This window comes from Silurus meridionalis, chromosome 2 (genome assembly GCF_014805685.1).
Source record: "Silurus meridionalis isolate SWU-2019-XX chromosome 2, ASM1480568v1, whole genome shotgun sequence".
NCBI classification, from domain to species: domain Eukaryota; kingdom Metazoa; phylum Chordata; class Actinopteri; order Siluriformes; family Siluridae; genus Silurus; species Silurus meridionalis.
The window spans coordinates 30281356-30305938 of record NC_060885.1 but is presented as its reverse complement, the minus strand read 5'-3'; the positions used below and the strand labels follow the sequence as shown (position 1 = coordinate 30305938).

General features: G+C 42.4%; 2 protein-coding genes across 2 annotated transcripts; one reads left to right on the top strand and one right to left on the bottom strand.

Annotated features, from left to right (window-relative positions):
• The first annotated feature begins 1594 nt into the window (after nt 1-1594).
• LOC124402638 (eukaryotic translation initiation factor 3 subunit A-like) lies at nt 1595-10729 on the top strand. The gene is given in 23 exon segments (XM_046875785.1): nt 1595-1787; nt 3030-3220; nt 3356-3492; nt 3585-3748; nt 3849-4048; nt 4153-4193; nt 4195-4359; nt 4443-4614; nt 4703-4807; nt 4905-5003; nt 5133-5249; nt 5356-5541; nt 5715-6062; nt 6466-6570; nt 6803-6916; nt 7230-7352; nt 7456-7609; nt 8698-8882; nt 9076-9173; nt 9300-9787; nt 9891-10023; nt 10116-10282; nt 10382-10729. Coding segments are annotated over 23 exon segments (3726 nt in total). The 5' UTR covers nt 1595-1738; the 3' UTR covers nt 10567-10729.
• Nucleotides 10730-16361: 5632 nt separating this feature from the next.
• LOC124401151 (eukaryotic translation initiation factor 3 subunit A-like) lies at nt 16362-24250 on the bottom strand. The gene is made up of 22 exons (XM_046873170.1): nt 24068-24250; nt 22977-23167; nt 22705-22841; nt 22449-22612; nt 22149-22348; nt 21829-22037; nt 21574-21745; nt 21381-21485; nt 21185-21283; nt 20868-20984; nt 20576-20761; nt 20055-20402; nt 19546-19650; nt 19198-19311; nt 18773-18895; nt 18526-18679; nt 18092-18276; nt 17853-17892; nt 17189-17689; nt 16934-17066; nt 16696-16856; nt 16362-16596 (listed from the first exon to the last, which is right to left on the bottom strand). Exons 1-22 carry the CDS (start codon nt 24114-24116, stop codon nt 16412-16414), a joined length of 3678 nt encoding a protein of 1225 aa, XP_046729126.1. The 5' UTR covers nt 24117-24250; the 3' UTR covers nt 16362-16411.
• Between the last annotated feature and the right edge of the window lie 333 nt (nt 24251-24583).

The window sequence follows — 24583 nt, the reverse complement described above, 5'->3', positions numbered from 1 at the left end:
TTGGATGCTCAGAGAGTGGGCTAGTCAGACTCGCAACCTGCATCTGTAGTAAACTGCAAAAGCTCATATATCAGATATTTTGGTATTAATTTAATAGGTGTTTTTTCCCCCACAATGGCTTACAGAGGAGAAGAAACTGATTTGGTCACAGATAGAAAGATACACTTACAAGGACAAATTAAAGACCGACTTTAAAAAAAAATAAAGCTGGACATAATAAGGAAATGTGGTCTAAAACCATTAAAATGGTTGCATTTGATTTTCTGTAGAATTTGTACAAAAACACATAATTTGCCTTCATTTCAAATCAATGGGAAAACCGTAATGCACGGAACAAATACATTTATTGAAAACCTGGAGTCATTTTATGAGTTTTATATTGATCTTTCTGCTAGTATTGTTATGTTCATTTGGTTTCTTGCTTTAGTAATGACATTCATTTTTACTGTATGAACAGAGATGGGAAGTAATGAAATACAAAAACTTTGTTATTGTACTTAAGTAGATTTTTCAGGTATCAGTACTTCACTATTTATTTTTCTGACAACTTTTTGCTTTCACTTTATGTTTTACAAATATCTGTATATTCTACTTCTTACATTTTCACTTTAGTTTTATTTGGTGACATTAATAATATTTGTTCTTCTCATTGTGTGCCTTTTTTAGCCCATCAACCAATTTCTTGTCATTCATGCGCCTTTTTCAACCTCCACTGGTGTATCATTTCCACCACAGATGCAGGCTAGTTTACAAAGATAACAATAAGCAAGTCAGAGGACAACATGAATTATGTCTAATGTGGATGAGACAGAGGAAGTCAGTGATGTAAACATGACTGAGAAGAGAGACATTCCTGATCACCTGGTCATCATCATCATCATCATCTTTTCTCTGCTTGTGTTCTATATGGTGGTTGTTCAGCCTGGATTTATTAGATAACAAAATAATTTGATTATATGATGTGAGGTCCAGTTACCAGCATGACACTAAAACATGTAGTAGTAATGGCTACGTTTTACGTAAGTACGTGTCAAGTCCCAAACTTCTTTACTTTGACGTGAGCGAAAAAGTGTTGTCGGTACTTAAAATTTTAAAACATCAGTATCTGTACTTCTACTCGAGTGGAGGATGTGTGTACTTTTGCCATCTCTGTGTATGAAATACCTGTATGTGATGCAGCACTGTGCAATACTGCATTTCTCTATAATATTGGTGTTTTTTATATCTGTGGTGTCATAGCGAAGGTATTAAGAGATGGATTGACTCAGCAAGGACACCATGACCTACCAATGGGGATAGAGTATGAAAAATGAAATTGCTCATGATTTGAAGCAATACCACCCAATTTTATAATGCAGATCTTTGCAGCTGCATGCAGAAACATTTGTAATTACTTGTATCCTGTATGATAATAATAATTAATTATTTTAATAAAAACGATCATTTGGTGGATTTGTCTATTTTTTAAATGTATTTTCATTTATTTTAGTGTTTCACGAACCGACTCTGCTATTCGACTCTCCTAATCCACACTGTAGAATGGAGAATCGACTCGATTCTTTTTTTGGTGTTGATTCCCTTTAGCAGGACGAGTACATACGGGTCCTCGTGGCGTTCCCGGGCAGACGTGCTGTAGGATTGTATGTGTTGGAGTGCGGATGGACGAAGACGCTTTCTTATAATTCCGCAAGAAAATCTCGACACCCCTGAATTTCGTTGTGACCAGTAAGACACCACGATGCCGGCGTATTTCCAGAGACCGGAGAACGCTCTGAAGAGAGCTAACGGTAAGCGTCCTGGCGTTTTGTGCCGTCAGCGCTACAGCATGGCGCCGCCGCCGCCATCTTTTCTCCCTTCAACGTGAAACCAGGCCATTTTAGCCGCAACAGGCCTTGCTAAAGCTAAAGTTAGCAAATTAGACAATATGTTCCGAATAATTATTCAGGATACACTTGGAAAACATTCAACAGGAGTTCAAAACTCAAATCGGTCCTATGTGGTGCATGGACAACACTTAGCTTACAAATAACACAATAAAAAAAGGACATAAATGTCTTTGAGATGACTTTAACAACTCTAATCCATTAAACCTGAAGTCCATGTATAGTTTTTGAGTCTGTGTTTCATATGAGAATGCCAACATTGCCTCCCAGAGCTGTTGTCTGGAGCTCTTCTGATGCCCACCTTCATAGATCTTCAATTTGAGCAAACTCCACAGGTTCTCAATAGGATTGAGGTCATTCATCAGTCATCCAGAACTTCATCCATCTGGACTATGTGATGTAGCACGGCTTTCGTCAGTGAACAAAACAGATTTAAAAATAGTCTTCAGGTATTTTGGAGCCCCCTGCAAACGGTTTACTTTGTGAGCTTTGGATCACAGCTTTATGCACATCTGCCAGCTTCTGAAGGATCTTTCATCAAGAGGTTCTTGGGACTCCAAAGCCACCAGCATCATCGCTTATCACTATTAATCAAATAATATGGAAAAAATGTCAAATCTGGGGTTTCTACATTAAAACATAACATTACTAAAGTAACAATCTCTTTATTAGTAATTAAAAAATCTGGCTAAGGAATGTTGTGTTTTTAGTGGGCATGCCATAAATGAAGTGGTCAACATGGTGTAAATGAAGGTCAAACAAATTCTCTAGTTAAATATATTTCGACAAAAGTTTGTTTGACCTCTCAAATCCAAACCACAGCAGAAAAGTTACTACCTTAATATTACATAATGCATAATTTGGAACACGGCACTCCACTGCCTTCACTCTCACACTCTTACTTCTGACTTTTATTCCCGGGTAATTCCCAGGTTCATCTCAACCTGCTCCCTACTCTCGCCACAAATCACAGTATCATCTACAAACTAACACACACATACAAAAACCCATGTTCATTGTACATCATGAGGATTAGATTCAGGGGTTGGATAATTTCATGCCTTGATTCCCCTGAAGAAGGTTAAGGAGTGTCATTTCTCTGTACTCAAGGCAGATCGCATGTTTCTGTTTCCACTTGCTTTTCAGAGTTCCTCGAAGTTGGTAAAAAGCAGCCTGCTCTTGACGTCCTTTACGATGTCATCAAGAGCAAAAAGCATCGAACATGGCAGAAGATTCACGAGCCCATCATGCTCAAGTACCTGGAGCTCTGCGTGGACCTGCGCAAGAGCCATCTGGCCAAGGAGGGCCTTTACCAGTACAAGAACATCTGTCAGCAGGTCTGTGTCTTTCTGTTGATGAATGTGAAGTCTTGTTTTGTCTTAACTTTACAGAGTGTTGTATCCTCTACATTCAGGTTTATGAAATTCAGGATTGTTGGGCACCAATCTGAAAGATTTTGCTTTGCTTCTTAGGTGAATATCAAATCCCTTGAGGATGTGGTTCGTGCCTACCTGAAACTCGCAGAGGAGAAGACCGAGACTGCCAAAGGGGAGTCTCAGCAAATGGTGTTGGATATCGAGGATCTGGATAACATTCAGACCCCAGAGAGGTGTGTGACAATATTGAACAGTGTGTATAGATGTGCTGTGTGTAAGCGGATAAACGATAGGAGAATATAATCATTGTATCTGGTGTTTTTAGTGTGCTGTTGAGCGCTGTGAGTGGAGAGGACACTCAGGATCGTACTGATCGTTTGCTGCTCACTCCTTGGGTGAAATTCTTGTGGGAGTCTTATCGCCAGTGTCTGGACCTGCTAAGGAACAACTCCAAAGTGGAGCGTCTTTACCATGACATTGCGCAGCAAGGTCAGTGCATGATGTGGATGCGTCAGATTTATAATACCACTTACATCACACGCGATTCTTTACAAATGTAAATATATCTTTTTATCTTTTTATTTTACAGCTTTCAAGTTCTGCCTGCAGTACACTCGCAAGGCAGAGTTCCGTAAATTATGCGATAACTTGCGCATGCACCTTGGACAGATCCAGAGGCACCATAACCAGAGCACAGCCATCAATTTAAACAACCCCGAAAGCCAGTCGATGCATCTGGAGACTCGGTTGGTGCAGCTGGACAGTGCTATCAGCATGGAGCTCTGGCAGGTGCGGTCACGTAGAACGGTCATGAATGCGTTGGAATGGTGTAAACCTTCCAGGGAGATTTATTAAGTGTTTCATGTACTAACATGAAACTGTTTGCATTTCAGGAAGCTTTTAAGGCAGTGGAGGACATCCACGGTCTGTTTGCCCTCCAAGAAACCCCCCAAACCTCAACTGATGGCAAACTATTATACCAAGGTGTCCACTGTGTTCTGGAAGTCTGGTAATGCGCTTTTCCATGCCTGCACACTGCACCGCCTATACCATCTCTCCAGAGAAATGAGGAAGAACCTCACCCAGGAGGAAATGCAGAGGTTAGTGTTTTTATTTCTCAAGCAAACGAAAATGGAAAGTTTGAAATCAAAAGAAAAGATTTTTAAATGCAATGTTTCCACAGGATGTCGACTCGTGTGATTTTGGCCACTCTGTCTATCCCCATAACCCCGGAGCGTACTGATATCGCACGTTTGTTGGACATGGACGGGATTATTGGGGAGAAGCAACGCAGACTGGCCACTTTGCTCGGCCTGCAGTCGCCACCCACCCGCAAGAGCCTCATCAACGATATGGTAATGTCCGTTTTGATTCAGTAAAACTGAAATGAAAATGTTTTAAATATGCAGCACCATGCTCAACAAATCATTAATGTTCTTACAGGTGAGGTTCAATTTACTCCAGTACATCAGCTCTGATGTCAAAGAGCTGTATAGCTGGCTGGAGGTGGACTTCGACCCCCTCAAACTATGTGCACGTGTCACCAAGGTACAGCCCTGAAATTTGTAAAATAACTGATTTAAATCAGAAATTGAGTTGTGATCATTGTACGCCTTTTGTTCTGATTGTATCTGTGGTTCTCCAGGTTCTGGACTGGGTCAGGGATCAGGCAGAGAATGAGCCTGACCTGCAGCAGTACATTCCTCACTTACAGAACAACACCATCCTTAGACTTCTGCAGCAGGTTGGTGTGCTGACTTCATTTCTCACACACACAGAACATGGTAAACACGGACTATAAAACATTCAGATGTGGATTTTCTTTCTTCGATGAGAGCTAATGTGTGCTAATCCTCTGGTATAATGCTTTCAGGTGGCTCAGATCTATCAGAGTATCGAGTTCAGCAGGCTGGCTTCTCTTGTGCCGTTTGTGGATGCCTTCCAGCTGGAGCGCGCCATCGTCGATGCTGCACGTCACTGTGACCTGCAGGTAGTTATCATTTCTGCTTCATTTATTTAAAAAAAACTGCTTTATGTTAACATATTTTTATTGAACAAAAGTCTACAGGAGATTCAACATTGCTGTGTATTTTCAGGTCCGTATGGACCATACGTCCAGAACCTTAAGCTTTGGCTCGAATCTGAACTACTCTACTAAAGAGGACGCCCCAGTGGGACCTTTCCTGCAGAACATGCCTTCTGCACAGATCCGTAACCAGCTCACGGCCATGTCTTCTGTTCTGGCCAAATCCATTCAGATCATCAAACCCCCCTCCATTCTGGTAAGTAAATGGATTTTTCATATGAAGTTCTTGCACCTTTTTGTGCCTTTACATTTCTCTACAAGGGACAGATTTTCATTTCCATTTCTTTTTATATTAAACTTGACATATTTTCAGGTAATTTCTGACACGCTCTGCTGCACCATTCTAATTGTTGAGTCTTCCTCCTGTAGCAAGAACGAGAGGAGCAGAGTCAGCTGGCCATCACTGCCTACCTTAAAAATACCCGTAAGGAGCATCAGCGCATCCTGGCTCGCCGCCAGACCATCGAGGAGCGCAAGGAACGTCTGGAGAGCCTGAACATCCAGCGTGAGAAAGAGGAGCTGGAGCAGCGTGAGGCCGAGCTCCAGAAGGTGCGCAAGGCAGAGGAGGAGCGCCTGCGCCAAGAGGCCAAGGAGAGGGAGAAAGAGCGCATCATGCAGGAGCACGAGCAGATCAAAAAGAAGACCGTGCGTGAGCGCCTCGAGCAAATCAAGAAGACCGAGCTGGGAGCCAAAGCATTTAAAGACATTGATATTGAGGTACAATGGGAGGAGTCCAGAACGTGAAATTAACTTTACACAATTCTATTCTGTTTCTGCCGAGTTCAGTTAAATTATGCAGACGGCCTTCCAGAACGTTCTCCTAATGGAACTTAAATCTCCTTAGAGCTCTGTTGATAACTTAGTGGATGTCTTGTCATGGTTCTATTTTAGACGTGTAACTGGGACAAATTTCCTCAGTATGTCTCGAAAACAAACAGAAGTGATATTGCAGAATCTTGTATGTTATTTAGAAGATTGTGAATTTACCTCCAGGGTCGCTGGTTAACTAGTTTAGCTACTTATTTTTTTTCAAAAGAGAAGTGGAATTGAGAAGTTAGATATACACTTAATTATTTGTGTGTGTATGTGTGCTGAATTGCATGTGTGTTTATCTGTGCAGGACCTGGAGGAGTTGGACCCTGATTTCATCATGGCCAAACAGGTGGAGCAGCTTGAAAAAGAGAAGAAAGAGCTGCAGGAGCGCTTAAAGAATCAGGAGAAAAAGGTTGGGTTGTAGATTTCATGAAGACAATAATCTCAATTAGTCACACCTTTTGATATTTGATCTTACATTTCTTCTTAAGCAGTTCTGACAGTCTTTCATGATTCATTCTTCATGTTTGTACTCAAATCCTGAACCTCGATTCCATTTTCCATATCTGTGAATTTGTAGGACAGGAACATTATTCCCAATAATGATAACGTTAAATATTTAAGGGTTTTGTGTGATGTTTCAGATCGACTACTTTGAAAGGGCGAAACGGTTAGAGGAAATCCCCCTGATTAAAAAAGCCTATGAAGAGCAGCGCCTCAAAGACATGGAGCTGTGGGAGCTCCAGGAGGAGGAGAGGGTAATGCCTTACAGTTCATCTCCACAGTCTGCGCAGATCAGAAGACAGTCCTCTGCTTTTCTTTCTGAGGGTTATAGAACTCCTGAAATATGTGCATACAATATCCTTGGATTTAGATCATCCTCATACTCTTTGCCACTCAGAGATGTTTGCTTTAGCTTGAGAAGGTATAGTCTATGACTCGTTATACTCAGCTGGAATCAGAGAGGTGAATGTAAAGGTGCATGTGATGAAAGGCATGTGTAGTGATGATGGGAGAATTTTGAAGCCGCTCATGTTATTTCACACTGTAATTGTGCACATTTTTTTATAGATCAGCAACATGAAAGTGGAGCGTGAGAAGGCTCTCGAGCACAAAATGAGGATGTCCAGGATGATAGAGGATAAGGAGATCTTTGTGTCAAAAATAACAGCTGCACGAAGCTCCATCTATGAGGTAAAGGAGAATTTTTTTTGTGTGTAAATTTAATAGCAGAGGAACTCATTCTGCAATGTGAGCTGTGCATAATTGACCTGCATGCTCTTTTTTTTATATGTAGGAAAAACTGAAGCAATTCCAAGAGCGCTTGGTTGAGGAGAGGAAGAAGCGTCTCGAAGAGCGCAAGAAGCAGCGCAAGGAAGAGCGACGAAATACTTTTTATCGCCAGAAGGAGGAGGAGGCTCAGAGGATCGAGGAGGAACAGCTGAAAAAGGGTACTGTTTGTTGTTTTGAGTACTTCAGTGTTCAGCACCTTCTGTGTCCAGTTTAATTAGTAAACCAATTCAATTAAACTCTTAAAAATTATAAAACTCAGTTACAACTGTAATAAATCTTGAAGATGGTTAAAGATTTTAATGGTTGTAGCAAAAGTTACTTCTGTAGCAAATTTAGCTCGCAAAAAGGGAAATATTTAGATTTAACGGGTTATAATTACTCCTAACTATTTAAATTAAGTTGTTGAATTGACTGTAACGGAATTAACGTTACACTTATTTGGTCTGTTCGTCCGCTGAACAGACAGTATAATGTTTTATTAATTCTATAAAAGGGGTAACTCCCCAGCCAAGAAAGACGCGAACCCCCTCTTTAGTTTAAACCGGAAACCGAGAAAGGAAGAAAAGGAATGGCAAGCTTAATTTAAAAAAATAATCAGAACTTAAATGAGAATCATTAAGAAATTTTAATTCACACTAAAAATAAGGGGCTCAAGCTTAATCACGCATTTAGACTGGTTGGTAAAACGGTTACTTGCATTGTTGCACAAGAGTCCAGATGCGGTAGACCAAGGAAATTTTTGAGAGTCCGTTAGGAGGGAGTTAGAAGTTCTTGAAGGTAAAGCTTGCTGGAAGATCTAGCTCAAAGGGTTTAAGGTCCCGTTTTGGAGAACAGGTTTTGAGCCCCTCTGACCAACGATTAGTTGGGCTTAGGGTATTTTAAAGGTCCTGAACCACACCCATCTTTGGTGGAATGGCCAATGCTAGGCCTGAATTTTTTTGGAGAGAGAAACTTCATTTGTTCATGCGTTTGTGGGGGGATTACCTGTTTATACTTGCTTTGGAAAACTTATAAAGTTTTATCCAGAGTGTATTAAGGCAGTACGTTACCACCAATAAATGTGTAAGCCGTGGTGCTTATCCTTTGATTGAAATGCAGATGTCAAGGGTTAAAAGTAATTCCTGGGACATGAAATCTGAAAGACAACTAGCCAGACCCTACACTCCTTTATGAGCTTTAGTGTCTGTTACTTTAAAGTGAACTTTATGGCCCAGTGGTCACGATGTTGTTTGCTGGTGTGTTTCAGAGCGTGAGGAGCGTGAGCGTCAGGAACAGGAGCAGAGGGAGGAGGAGGAGCGCGAGTACCAGGAGCGCCTGCGCAAGCTGGAGGAACAGGAGAAGAAGCAGCGAGCCAGGCAGCAGGAAATTGAGGAGCGTGAACGCCGCAAGGAGGAGGAGACACGAAAACCCCAGGAGGAGAAGTCTAGCAAAGTAAACACAGACACACAATTCACTTGTTCCTGGTCTCTCAATGGTGCCTCTACTGGCATGGCTTCAGTGGTTTTTATTACATTTTATTAAAAAAAATAAAATAAAAAAATATCTGGTACTAGGACTTGTAGTGTAGACTGATGAGCAGAGTTGTTCCAGAGCAGGTCTCAGGCTAATTGTCTGTCTGTTACAGCAGGACTGGGCTGAAAAGGAGAGTGAGAGTGGCTGGAGGAGGCGTACAGAGACCACTGAATCGGAGTGGAGGCGCCCTGTTACTGACGGAAGTGCGAAGTGAGTGAAGACCACCAATATAAGGATTATTTTAGGAGTTCTCACACTGACAGCATGAGCATTCTGCAGTCACATGGCTTGGACTATAAAGTTTGATTTAATATGATTTGATTAACTTTTAAACAGGGAATGGCGTCAGGAAGGCCGCGAAGATAATGAGCGTGAGGAGCGCGAGCCTCCCTTCAGAAGAAGTGGAGAGGGTCCCCGAAGAGGCCCTTCAGATGACCGGGGCCTTCGTAGGGGCTTTGATGATGACCGTGGACCCAGAAGAGGGTTTGATGATGATCGCGGTCCCAGGCGTGGCTTTGATGAGGACCGTGGACCCAGAAGAGGTTTTGATGATGATCGCGGTCCCAGGCGTGGCTTTGATGAGGACCGTGGTCCCAGGAGAGACGAAGAGCGTGGGCCTCGACGCGGTATGGACGACGATCGTGGACCTAGAAAGGAATATGATGATGATCGTGTGCTTCGGCGGGGCATGGACGAGCCTAGAAGCTCCAGACGTGGTGCTGACAACGACTGGGGTCCTAGGAGAGGTGGCGGCGGTGAAGATGAAAGAGGAGGCAGGAGAGGTGGTGACGACTCCAGTACTTGGAAACCTTTGGGCAGATCAGGTACGCAAGAGAGAGGATTATTTGAATAAACTATTATTAGAGTTTGTGTGGATTATCCATAACCTTACTCCTTTTTTGTGGCCGTATGTTTATTTTTGTGCAGGTGGATGGAGAGAGAGAGAGAAGGCCCGTGAAGAGAGCTGGGGTCCTTCACGTGACTCTGGTGCTCATGATGATGATCATGAAGAAGCTGAGCATCATGATGGAGATCGTTTTGGAGAGCGTCGTCCCCCCAGGTACTCATCCTTACCAATATGGATATGCAGGGAAATGGTTATTCAGGTGCACTGGATCCAGTCTGAAACTTAAACACACTGTGTGTTTGTAGGGAGGAAAATGCTTGGAGAAGAGGCGGATCTGATGAACCCAGCAGTTGGCGTGATAGTCGACGTGATGACTTTGATCGCAGCGATCGGCGTGAAAGGAGTGACATCAGAGATCGTCGAGACGATCGTGATCGTGATCCCAGGCCCTCAAATCGAGAAAACGATGGAGGTAAAGTCCTTGTTTAAATCTGCTCCATCTCTGTAATGTCAATCTTTATACTCAGTGCCCTGGAGTTTGACACTGCATGCTTTATGCTTAATGATTCAGGCGGATCCTGGCGCCGTGGTGGAGAAGACCGTCAGGACGACCGTAAGGAAGACCGTGACGGTCCTTCGAGACCTCGTGACCGCGATGGGGAGCAAAGCTCATGGCGCTCCGAGAAAGAAAAAGACATCCCACGTCGTACAAAGAACGAGACCGACAATGACGGCTGGACCACAGTGCGACGCTAAACTGTCTCTTAATGTCGTCCACTCCCATGAGCTATTAATTAAATCAGTTATAGAAAGTTTGGCTCAACTGAATTCACTCTTAATTTTGGCACGACCATCAAACAGTTATGACAGATGGACGGTGAATAATTCAATAAATAAATAAAAAATGTATATGAAAACATCTGGCATAAAACTTTCACAGTTGGTTCCTTTTGTTCCTGCTCATCTAATGGGTTTGTGCATTTTAAGAACATGAAACTTTATTAGATGTGTAGCTGTTCCCTGTTTTATAGTGAATGTATGGAAGGAACTTTCTTCAGTGTGTTGTTGGAGTGGAGAACTTTACATCCTCTAAAGATATTTGATGTGGTTCAGGTAAAAGGGTTTACAGTTTAAAATTCAGTCTGTAGATGTCTTCTGTTTGAAACACACAAAATTGGTGGAAGAATTAATGATTTAAACAGGCGGTTTGTTATATTCTGGATAATAAACTGACAACTGAATTACAACTTGCAGAGTTTCAATGGGGTCCTTGTTTCAGCTGCTTCATTCGGGGTCACCAAAGAGAATCATCCGTCTCCAAACCCCCCTTGTTCTCTTCATCTGCCTCTTTCGACCCATCTACCTGCATGTCTTTTCTCACCACATCCATTAACTGCCTCCTTGAACTTTCTCCTTTCTGGTGGCTCCATCCTCAGCATTCTCCCACTGATGTACCCCATGTCCCTAATCTGCACGTGTCCAAACCATCTCAATTGTGATTTCCTCACCTTGTCTCCAAAACGTCCTACATGCACTGTCCCTCTACAGACAATCAGCTTTCTGTTGGCTAGAGGATTTCACACTGCATAGGTGAGACTACATAGGTCAAGCTACAGGACTTAAACCACAGCTCCTAAAGTTAAGTACTACATCTGTACCACCATGCAGCTGTAGCACTTTGCTTAAATTGAATACATTCTTTCATGTTTCCTCGTGGTTGAGGAGGGGAGTTGTGATTTAAGGGTTTCCCAGCTTTTTAAAAAAGGGAAGTTCGCCTAAAATAATTTTCTTACAGAAACCAGAAAAGTCGGACAAACTTTTTTATTGTACTTTATGAACAGCATCACTGTGCGCATGTGCGATAATATAGTTATAAGTCCCGAGGGGAAAAAGAAAACTAAAACACCCATAAAATGAACACAGCCCCCTCTTGTGGTATCACACAATTACACCCAAAAAGTTTTATATAATTAAACAATTAACCCCTAAAATAAGATGGTTATCCAAAGTCCTAGGTGGTTCAGATGGTGTGTGTTAGATTTTGAAATCCCTGGTTCAGTACTGTGCAGAGGTGGCAAACGTACACACATCCTTTGCTAAAGTACTGATTATACCTTTTTACTCAAGTGAAAGTAAAGAAGTCTTGGCTCTTACATGTACTTAAGTAAAAAGTAGTTATTACTTCTGTTTTAGCTGTTAACTGGACCTCACATCATAGATAGATAGATAGATAGATAGATAGATAGATAGATAGATAGATAGATAGATAGATAGATAGATAGATAGATAGATAGATAGATGGATAGATGGATGTGATAGCCAAGAGGGTTAATGTCAGGGTCCCCAGGAGGATGGGTTTTATAGTTTGATTCCTGGTTGCTGTGTTGGTAAATAAAACTTCTGGACCTTGTCCACTCTGAAAACATTTAAATTCTGTCCTTTCTGTGTTGGATTAATTTCTTGATTTCCTGGTCTTTAATGAAAGATAACTCCACCAAAAAAAAAAAGAAAAAAGCACTTCTGTGGTAGCTCAGTGGGTTAAGGCTTGTGCCTGAACATGGTCCTTAATATAGTCCACGCTGGTGATAAGGTTTTAAAGCCAGTCCTACTTGCCTTCTTTCTTACTGCGCTGGCATGAAACAAAGTATGAACCCTCCAAAAAGCACACATGCTTTTCAGCAGTGGTCGCTCAGTGGTTTAAGGCTTGTGCCTCATCTAAACATGCTTCCCAGTCTGATCTCTTCCATGGTTCAGTGGTTTAAGGCTGGTGCCTCGCTGATGGTGAGGATCAGGGTTTGAATCCTGCCTTCTGCCTGCTAGTTGTGATGTAGGTTATGTTCCTGCTTCCTAAATCTTTCTTTAGCTTTATAGTCTTGTGTTGATGGTTTAAAGGTAGATGGACCTGCTCTAAACAACCTTCCTGGCCTGTCTTCCCTGCAAGTTCAGTGAGTTACATCAGGTTTCTTGCTTTTGGTGGGGTTCAAGGTTCGAATCCTGCTTTCTGTCTGCCAGTCACGATCAGGATTCACTTCCTACATCTTTCTTTAGCGATATATTTTTGTTTTTAATGGGTTGAAAAGAAAGATAGACCTGCTCTAAATAAGCTTCCTAGCCTGTCCTCACCAATAGTTCAATGGGTTAAGGTTGGTAGCTCGCTGCTGGTGGGGATCAGGGTTCGAATCCTGCTTTCTTCCTGCTATTTACAATGTGGGTTCAACTTGTGCTACTTACATCTGTATTTGCTTCCTACATCTTTCTTTACCGTTAAATTCTTGTGTTGATGGTTTGAAAAGAATGATAGACCTGCTCTAATCAAGCTTCCCATCCTGTTTTTTTCTGATGGCTTAGTGGGTTAAGGCTGGTACTTTGCTAATGTTGGTGGTCAGGGTTCAAACCTGGCTTTCTGTCTGCTAGTCATGAGGTAGGTTAGATTCCTGATTCCTACATCTTCATATTCTTGTTTTGATGGGTTAAAAAGAAAGATAGACCTGCTCTAAATAAGCTTCCCCGCTTGTCCTTCCTGATGGTTCAGTGGGTTAATGCTGGTGCCTTGCTAATGGTTTGAATCTGGGTTCAAATCCTGCTTTGTCCCTGCTATTCATGTTATGGGCTTCCTACGTCTGTCTTTAGCATTATATTCTTGTGCCAATGGTTTGAAAGAAAAGATAGACCTGCTCTAAACAATCATCACACCCGGTCCTTCCCGATGGTTCAGTGGGTTGAGACTGGTATTTCGCTGTTGTTGGGGTTTAGGGTTTGAATCCTGCTTTCTGTGTTTCTCTCTGGTCTGAATTTCTTGTTTTGAATCATGAAACAAACGATAAACCCCCCAAAAAAAAGAAGGTGTGTTGTGGGACTTGATGGCTTTGTGATAAAAGCCTTGCCTCTGAGCTCAGAGGTTGCTGGTTCGAATCTGGCTTGTCCCCACACTGGGTAAGCTGTGTGGAAAGTAGTGTCTGGTGAGCAATGAGGTAGTTGACTGTAAGCAAAGGCTGTGAAGACCTGCTACTTCACAGCCTCAGAAAAAGTGAGGGTGATAGGTTTTTGGCAGAATTTTTCCCTATATATGCAAAACTAAGTCAATACTTTTTTGAACGTTTTTGCTTCATAACCCCCTCCTTTCAGCTTCTCAGACACCAGGGGGGCAGATGCCCGGATATTGCCCCCCTGCTTCAGGATACGCCCTCCGAAACCACATCCATCCTTCCACGCAGCCATTCCTGACACCTTCCTTACTACGGCCAACGGAACCTTCCACACTCTTAACTTTGAGCCCTGGCCGGGGTTTGAACCGGCAACCTCTCAACCCAGAGGTAAAGCTCTTCCAATTGAGCCACAGGATCTCCTGCAAGAACCTGATTTTTAGGACCTTTTTTGGTTCTTTTTAAAAACTTTTTAAACAATTTAAAGGAAAGCTAAGGGGTAGGAATCAAACCGGGTGAGTCAGAAAGCAGCAACCACTTCACTGACCATTACACCAACACAGGAGAGGCAAACAATCCTTTACTTATGGGACTCTTGGCTTTTCTATAGTTAGAAGACCAGTGTTTCCTCTTAGATCATGATGGTAGAGGGTCAAAACTTCTCCTTCCTGCACATTCTCTCAGTAACTCGAAGTCTATGAGAAGTGACTCAGGTACAAGAACCACATCTCCAACACCTGCACCACTGATATACCATGATTTGCCAGCAACCAATTTTAATGATCTTTCATTGTTCTGTTTTTAAAAACTTCTTATAATGTTCAATATGAAACTAGAGGTAAGAATCGAACCAGGGAAGTCTTTCATCATAGATCACTAATGGCATTACTTCAAAACTCAAAACTTTGTTAGACATGTAAATAAACAGGAAAGACAGAGACAAAGACAAAGAGACACAGACACAGCTTTAGAAAGAGTGAGAAACAAATAGAGAGACAGCAAGTGAGACAGAGACATTTACTAAAAGAGACACAGAGACAATTAGATAGAGAAAATAGAGAGACAAAGATAGTGAGATATAGCCACTTCCTGTTGGAAGTGTTTATCCCGAGCGACTCTTAATGATCTCATTTACTAAATGAGCAGTAGTGAGTTAAAGGCTTGCTCAGGTGCCCAAAACTGGCAGCTTGGAGGTGTTAAACATGTATCATATGTACAGCATGTAATATATATGTATGCATATGTACAGTGATTAAATATAAAGGCTATATCAGTGCAGAGACGTGTGGACATCATTTAGAGCTTTTGCTATGTTTCCACACGGACAGTTAATGAGGTGATACCGGAGAAAATGCACCTCTTCAAGTCGTCAGGAAGCTTTTATATATAAAATTATAGACATTTTACAGATTTAAATGATGTATTGTTTTTATCTGTACGACCAATAATCATGGCGGATTTTGGTGTTTGATTTGAGACTCAGAAATAAAACAAAAGTTTACTGATTAAAAATATTTTTATCTGGAGTTCATTTATTTATTTTATATCTAAGTAAAGAAAGGAAAAAATAAAATTTCGTGCCGTTTAAAATAATTAAAATTTTGACAGCCAAATATATATATATATATTTATTAATACAAAACTAATTAAAATGATGTTACCTAATGAATGTGTCCAGGCTGAAGATCCACATAAAGAACACAAGCAGAGAAAAGATGATGATGATCAGGAATGTGTCTGTTCTCAGTCATGTTCTCATCACTGACTCCCTCTGTCTCATCCACATTAACCCCAAACTTCTTACCTTCTGCCTGCTGATTCTTAGCTTCGTAAACAAGTCTACATCTGTGGTGAGTGAGAGACAGGACTTTATACACCAGCGGATTGAAAAAGACGCGCAGTAACAGGAAATCGGTTGTTCGGCTGAAATCGGCACGCAGTGAAAATAAAAAAATATATAAGAATGTAAGAATTAAAAAGTACAGATATTTGTGTAAAAATGTAATGAGTAAAGGTAAAAAGTTGTCTGAAAAATAAAGTGGAGTAAAGTACTGATACCAGAAAAATGTACTTAAGTGCAGTAACGTATTTGTTCTTCTTTACTTCCCACCTTTGATTTTAATACATCCTTCTTTACAACATACAATGGCGTTAATAAAAGGTGACAAGCAATTTTGTTTTTCTTTTCCACCCCCCGAAATGCACCAAAATTGAACCGAACCGTGACTTAAAATCGAGGTACGTACTGAACCGTGAATTTTGTGTACCGTTACACCCCTAGTTATAACCGAGTTGTTATATTTGTAACAGAGTTTAATTGGTTTATTAATTAAACTGGACACAGAGTAGGTGATATACACTGAAGTACTCTAACTTCAGTGTTTCACAACACGTTATAAATCACTTTATGATTCTCCTCTTTGAGTTTGGTGATTAAATAAAGATGTGCACAATTATTAAACACATTACAAATGGTTTGGACTGTGGACGTCAGGACAAAATGTTCTACTTGAGGTTTTCATCAAGTGGATGTAAAAGTTCCCTATTCCAACCAATACACTGAAAAAAGAAAGATTCGTTGAAGTGCATTCCATATAACCACAAGCAAACAGACCACATGCACATCTATTTCATAAGCAAATGCCTTTATTAATAGTTAGTTAGTATTAAAAGACAGTTTAGCGTCGCACTGTGGTCCAGCCGTCATTGTCGGTCTCGTTCTTTGTACGACGTGGGATGTCTTTTTCTTTCTCGGAGCGCCATGAGCTTTGCTCCCCATCGCGGTCACGAGGTCTCGAAGGACCGTCACGGTCTTCCTTACGGTCGTCCTGACGGTCTTCTCCACCACGGCGCCAGGATCCGCCTGAATCATGAAGCATAAAGCATGCAGTGTCAAACTCCAGGGCACTTAGTATAAAGATTGAAGTTACAGAGATGGAGCAGATTTAAACAAGGACTTTACCTCCATCGTTTTCTCGATTTAAGGGCTTGTGATCACGATCGTCTCGGCGATCTCTGATGTCACTTCGGTCACGCCGATCGTCGCGATCAAAGTCATCACGCCGACTATCACGCCATCTGCTGGGTTCATCAGATCCGCCTCTTCTCCAGGCATTTTCCTCCCTACAAACACACAATGTGTTTAAGTTTCAGACTGAATCACCATTTCCCTGCATATCCATAATTTTAAGGATGAGTACCTGGGGGGACGACGCTCTCCGAAACGATCTCCATCATGCTGCTTCTCTTCTTCATGATCATCCTCACGAGCACCAGAGTCACGTGGAGGACCCCAGCTCTCTTCACGGGCCTTCTCTCTCTCTCTCCATCCACCTGCACAAAAATAATCATACGGCCACAAAAAAGGAGAAAGGTTATGGATAATCCAAGGCCACCATTTAAATACACACAAACTCTAATAATAGTTTATTTAAATAATCCTCTCTCTTGCGTACCTGATCTGCCCAAAGGTTTCCAAGTACTGGAGTCGTCGCCGCCTCTCCTGCCTCCTCTTTCATATTCACCGCCGCCACCTCTCCTAGGACCCCAGTCGTCGTCAGCACCACGTCTGGAGCTTCTAGGCTCGTCCATGCCCCGCCGAAGCACACGATCATCATCATATTCCTTTCTAGGTCCACGATCATCGTCCATACCGCGTCGAGGCCCACGCTCTTCGTCTCTCCTGGGACCACGGTCCTCATCAAAGCCACGCCTGGGACCGCGATCATCATCAAAACCTCTTCTGGGTCCACGGTCCTCATCAAAGCCACGCCTGGGACCGCGATCATCATCAAACCCTCTTCTGGGTCCACGGTCATCATCAAAGCCCCTACGAAGGCCCCGGTCATCTGAAGGGCCTCTTCGGGGACCCTCTCCACTTCTTCTGAAGGGAGGCTCGCGCTCCTCACGCTCATTATCTTCGCGGCCTTCCTGACGCCATTCCCTGTTTAAAAGTTAATCAAATCATATTAAATCAAACTTTATAGTCCAAGCCATGTGACTGCAGAATGCTCATGCTGTCAGTGTGAGAACTCCTAAAATAATCCTTATATTGGTGGTCTTCACTCACTTCGCACTTCCGTCAGTAACAGGCGCCCACTCGATTCAGTGGTCTCTGTCGCCTCCTCCAGCCACTCTCACTCTCCTTTTCAGCCCAGTCCTGCTGTAACAGACAGACAATTAGCCTGAGACCTGCTCTGGAACAACTCTGCTCATCAGTCTACACTACAAGTCCTAGTACCAGATATTTTTTTATTTTATTTTTTTTAATAAAATGTAATAAAAAAAAACACAGAAGCCATGCCAGTAGAGGCACCATTGAGAGACCGGGACCAAGTGAATTGTGTGTCTGTGTTTACTTTGCTAGACTTCTCCTCCTGGGGTTTTCGTGTCTCCTCCTCCTTGCGGCGTTCACGCTCCTCAATTTCCTGCTGCCTGGCTCGCTGCTTCTTCTCCTGTTCCTCCAGCTTGCGCAGGCGCTCCTGGTACTCGCGCTCCTCCTCCTCCCTCTGCTCCTGTTCCTGACGCTCACGCTCCTCACGCTCTGAAACACACCAGCAAACAACATCGTGACCACTGGGCCATAAAGTTCACTTTAATGTAGATCCAGTAACAAACACTGAAGCTCATAGAGAAGTGAATTTTTCTACAACAATTAAAATCTCCATCAACCATCTTTTTTTAATAGTGTATCGAGTTTTATAGTTTTTAAAGAGTTTAATTGAATTGGTTTACTAATTAAACTGGACACAGAAGGTGCTAAACACTGAAGTACTCGAAAAACAAACAGTACCCTTTTTCAGCTGTTCCTCCTCGATCCTCTGAGCCTCCTCCTCCTTCTGGCGATAAAAAGTATTTCGTCGCTCCTCCTTGCGCTGCTTCCTGCGCTCTTCGAGACGCTTCTTCCTCTCCTCAACCAAGCGCTCTTGGAACTGCTTCAGTTTTTCCTACATATATTAAAAGGTCAATTATGCAGAGCTCACATTGCAGAATGAGTTCCTCTGCTATTAAATTTACAAAAAAAAAAAATTCTCCTTTACCTCGTAAATGAAGCTTCGTGCAGCTGTTATTTTTGACACAAAGTTCTCCTTATCCTCGATCATCCTGGACATCCTCATTTTGTGCTCGAGAGCCTTCTCACGCTCCACTTTCATGTTGCTGATCTATAAAAAATTTGCACAATTACACAGTGTGAAATAACATGAGCGGCTTCAAAATTCTCCCATCATCACTACACATGCCTTTCATCACATGCACCTTTACATTCACCTCTCTGATTCCAGCTGAGTATAACGAGTCATAGACTGTACCTTCTCAAGCTAAAGCAAACATCTCTGAGTGGCAAAGAGTATGAGGATGATCTAAATCCAAGGATATTGTATGCACATTTGTCAGGAGCTAAAAGAAAAGCAGAGGACTGTCTTCTGATCTGCGCAGACTGTGGAGATGAACTGTAAGGCATTACCCTCTCCTCCTCCTGGAGCTCCCACAGCTCCATGTCTTTGAGGCGCTGCTCTTCATAGGCTTTTTTAATCAGGGGGATTTCCTCTAACCGTTTCGCCCTTTCAAAGTAGTCGATCTGAAACACATCACACAAAACCCTTAAATATTTAACGTTATCATTATTGGGAATAATGTTCCTGTCCTACAAATTCACAGATATGGAAAATGGAATCCAGGTTCAGGAATTAAGTATAAACATGAAGAATGTATCATGAAAGACTGTCAGAACTGCTTAAGAAGAAATGTAAGATCAAATATCAAAAGGTGTGACTAATTGAGATTATTGTCTTCATGAAATCTACAACCCAACCTTTTTCTCCTGATTCTTTAAGCGCTCCTGCAGCTCTTTCTTCTCTTTTTCAAGCTGCTCCACCTGTTTGGCCATGATGAAATCAGGGTCCAACTCCTCCAGGTCCTGCACAGATAAACACACATGCAATTCAGCACACATACACACACAAATAATTAAGTGTATATCTAACTTCTCAATTCCACTTCTCTTTTAAAAAAAAAATAAGTAGCTAAACTAGTTAACCAGCGACCCTGGAGGTAAATTTACAATCTTCTAAATAACATACGAGATTCTGCAATATCACTTCTGTTTGTTTTCGAGACATACTGAGGAAATTTGTCCCAGTTACACGTCTAAAATAGAACCATGACAAGACATCCACTAAGTTATCAACAGAGCTCTAAGGAGATTTAAGTTCCATTAGGAGAACGTTCTGGAAGGCCGTCTGCATAATTTAATTGAACTCGGCAGAAACAGAATAGAATTGTGTAAAGTTAATTTCACGTTCTGGACTCCTCCCATTGTACCTCAATATCAATGTCTTTAAATGCTTTGGCTCCCAGCTCGGTCTTCTTGATTTGCTCGAGGCGTTCACGCACGGTCTTCTTTTTGATCTGCTCGTGCTCCTGCATGATGCGCTCTTTTTCCCTCTCCTTGGCCTCTTGGCGCAGGCGCTCCTCCTCTGCCTTGCGCACCTTCTGGAGCTCGGCCTCACGCTGCTCCAGCTCCTCTTTCTCACGCTGGATGTTCAGGCTCTCCAGACGTTCCTTGCGCTCCTCGATGGTCTGGCGGCGAGCCAGGATGCGCTGATGTTCCTTACGGGTATTTTTAAGGTAGGCAGTGATGGCCAGCTGACTCTGCTCCTCTCGTTCTTGCTACAGGAGGAAGACTCAACAATTAGAATGGTGCAGCAGAGCGTGTCAGAAATTACCTGAAAATATGTCAAGTTTAATATAAAAAGAAATGGAAATGAAAATCCGTCCCTTGTAGAGAAATGTAAAGGCACAAAAAGGTGCAAGAACTTCATATGAAAAATCCATTTACTTACCAGAATGGAGGGGGGTTTGATGATCTGAATGGATTTGGCCAGAACAGAAGACATGGCCGTGAGCTGGTTACGGATCTGTGCAGAAGGCATGTTCTGCAGGAAAGGTCCCACTGGGGCGTCCTCTTTAGTAGAGTAGTTCAGATTCGAGCCAAAGCTTAAGGTTCTGGACGTATGGTCCATACGGACCTGAAAATACACAGCAATGTTGAATCTCCTGTAGACTTTTGTTCAATAAAAATATGTTAACATAAAGCAGTTTTTTTTAAATAAATGAAGCAGAAATGATAACTACCTGCAGGTCACAGTGACGTGCAGCATCGACGATGGCGCGCTCCAGCTGGAAGGCATCCACAAACGGCACAAGAGAGGCCAGCCGGCTGAACTCGATACTCTGATAGATCTGAGCCACCTGAAAGCATTATACCAGAGGATTAGCACACATTAGCTCTCATCGAAGAAAGAAAATCCACATCTGGATGTTTTATAGTCCGTGTTTAGTTAATATTACTTTTATAACCATTTATCACTGACTCTTACTGGTGTAATGTTTCTACAGTTTAATCTTAAACCATGTTCTGTGTGTGTGAGAAATGAAGTCAGCACACCAACCTGCTGCAGAAGTCTAAGGATGGTGTTGTTCTGTAAGTGAGGAATGTACTGCTGCAGGTCAGGCTCATTCTCTGCCTGATCCCTGACCCAGTCCAGAACCTGGAGAACCACAGATACAATCAGAACAAAAGGCGTACAATGATCACAACTCAATTTCTGATTTAAATCAGTTATTTTACAAATTTCAGGGCTGTACCTTGGTGACACGTGCACATAGTTTGAGGGGGTCGAAGTCGACCTCCAGCCAGCTGTACAGCTCTTTAACATCAGAGCTGATGTACTGGAGTAAATTGAACCTCACCTTTAAGAACATTAATGATTTGTTGAGCATGGTGCTGCATATTTAAAACATTTTCATTTCAGTTTTACTGAATCAAAACGGACATTACCATATCGTTGATGAGGCTCTTGCGGGTGGGTGGCGACTGCAGGCCGAGCAAAGTGGCCAGTCTGCGTTGCTTCTCCCCAATAATCCCGTCCATGTCCAACAAACGTGCGATATCAGTGCGCTCCGGGGTTATGGGGATAGACAGAGTGGCCAAAATCACACGAGTCGACATCCTGTGGAAACATTGCATTTAAAAATCTTTTCTTTTGATTTCAAACTTTCCATTTTCGTTTGCTTGAGAAATAAAAACACTAACCTCTGCATTTCCTCCTGGGTGAGATTCTTCCTCATTTCTCTGGAGAGATGGTATAGGCGGTGCAGTGTGCAGGCATGGAAAAGCGCATTACCAGACTTCCAGAACACAGTGGACACCTTGGTATAATAGTTTGCCATCAGTTGAGGTTTGGGGGGTTTCTTGGAGAGGGCAAACAGACCGTGGATGTCCTCCACTGCCTTAAAAGCTTCCTGAAATGCAAACAGTTTCATGTTAGTACATGAAACACTTAATAAATCTCCCTGGAAGGTTTACACCATTCCAATTCCAATTCCATTTATGACCGTTCTACGTGACCGCACCTGCCAGAGCTCCATGCTGATAGCACTGTCCAGCTGCACCAACCGAGTCTCCAGATGCATCGACTGGCTTTCGGGGTTGTTTAAATTGATGGCTGTGCTCTGGTTATGGTGCCTCTGGATCTGTCCAAGGTGCATGCGCAAGTTATCGCACAATTTACGGAACTCTGCCTTGCGAGTGTACTGCAGGCAGAACTTGAAAGCTGTAAAATAAAAAGATAAAAAGATATATTTACATTTGTAAAGAATCACGTGTGATGTAAGTGGTATTATAAATCTGACGCATCCACATCATGCACTGACCTTGCTGCGCAATGTCATGGTAAAGACGCTCCACTTTGGAGTTGTTCCTCAGCAGGTCCAGACACTGGCGATAAGACTCCCACAAGAATTTCACCCAAGGAGTGAGCAGCAAACGATCAGTACGATCCTGAGTGTCCTCTCCACTCACAGCGCTCAACAGCACACTAAAAACACCAGATACAATGATTATATTCTCCTATCGTTTATCCGCTTACACACAGCACATCTATACACACTGTTCAATATTGTCACACACCTCTCTGGGGTCTGAATGTTATCCAGATCCTCGATATCCAACACCATTTGCTGAGACTCCCCTTTGGCAGTCTCGGTCTTCTCCTCTGCGAGTTTCAGGTAGGCACGAACCACATCCTCAAGGGATTTGATATTCACCTAAGAAGCAAAGCAAAATCTTTCAGATTGGTGCCCAACAATCCTGAATTTCATAACCCTGAATGTAGAGGATACAACACTCTGTAAAGTTAAGACAAAACGAGACTTCACGTTCATCAACAGAAAGACACAGACCTGCTGACAGATGTTCTTGTACTGGTAAAGGCCCTCCTTGGCCAGATGGCTCTTGCGCAGGTCCACGCAGAGCTCCAGGTACTTGAGCATGATGGGCTCGTGAATCTTCTGCCATGTTCGATGCTTTTTGCTCTTGATGACATCGTAAAGGACGTCAAGAGCAGGCTGCTTTTTACCAACTTCGAGGAACTCTGAAAAGCAAGTGGAAACAGAAACATGCGATCTGCCTTGAGTACAGAGAAATGACACTCCTTAACCTTCTTCAGGGGAATCAAGGCATGAAATTATCCAACCCATGAATCTAATTCTCATTATGTACAATGAACATGGGTTTTTGTATGTGTGTGTTAGTTTGTAGATGATTTGTGGCGAGAGTAGGAAGCAGGTTGAGATGAACCTAGAAAGATGGAGGTACACAAAGGTGAGAAGGGAAATAAAAGTCAGAAGTAAGACAGAATACACGTGCGACGATGAGAGTGAAGGCAGTGAAGTGAGTCGGTTGGCAAGGAGCAAAAGTGGTAAATATGGGTGAGTTTTAATACCTTTGTTCAACTGAGCAAAGTAATGGAGTGTATGTTAAGAAAAGACAAAAGAGGGCAGGATGGAGAAGTGTCGAAGGAGATATTTGGAATAGAAGGGTATCTGCAAGAGTGAAAAGAAAGGTTTAAAAGACCGACAGAGTTTGAAGACACTGAATTTTATTGGGCGTGAGGAGGATGAGCAGATTTTGAAATAAGTTTATTAGAGGGATCGAGCATCTTTAGATATAAATATACACACACACACATATACATAAATGCCACAATTGCACTATAAATTCACCTAGGTAACCCTCTAATCGACAAACCTGGATTAACGTTAGCTAAGCAAAGACATATTGCAGCTGAAACAGGGGCTCTGTCCCAAATCTGACATACAAGCACTATAGAAGGTGCACCGGCCATTATTCTCCCGCCTACGTAGTGACCCTAAATAGGATGCGAGGATGGAATTTGCGATTCGGCCAATGGCCTGGTTTCACGTTGAAGGGAGAAAAGATGGCGGCGGCGCCATGCTGTAGCGCTGATGGCACAAAACGCGAGGACGCTTACCGTTAGCTCTCTTCAGAGCGTTCTCCGGTCTCTGGAAATACGCCGGCATTGTGGTGTCTCACTGGTCACAACGAAATTCGGGGGTGTCGAGATTTTACTGGGGAATTATAAGAAAGCGTCTTCGTCCATCCGCAATCCTACAACACGTCGTCGAAACCGACTGAGACGGAAAAAAATGCCACGAGGACCCGTATGTACTCGTTTAACTGAATCGAATCAACACCCAAAAGGAATCGAGCCGATTCTCTATTCTACTCTGTTGTTCAGGAGAGTCGAATGGCAGAGTCGTTTCGTAAAAATATTAATGTAAATTATTATTATTAATCCTAACATTAATACGTATTTCACTAATATTATTCTATTTCTACGGGATGAAATTGAACTTTAGCAATTTCTTCCCTTTTCCATAAACTATCCACTTTTCTGATACAAAGTAATTTTTAACTCCATTAAATGTTATGATGAAGAAACCGTAAGAGGAACCAGACTCTAAAGGGGAACTCATCCTTATTTGGG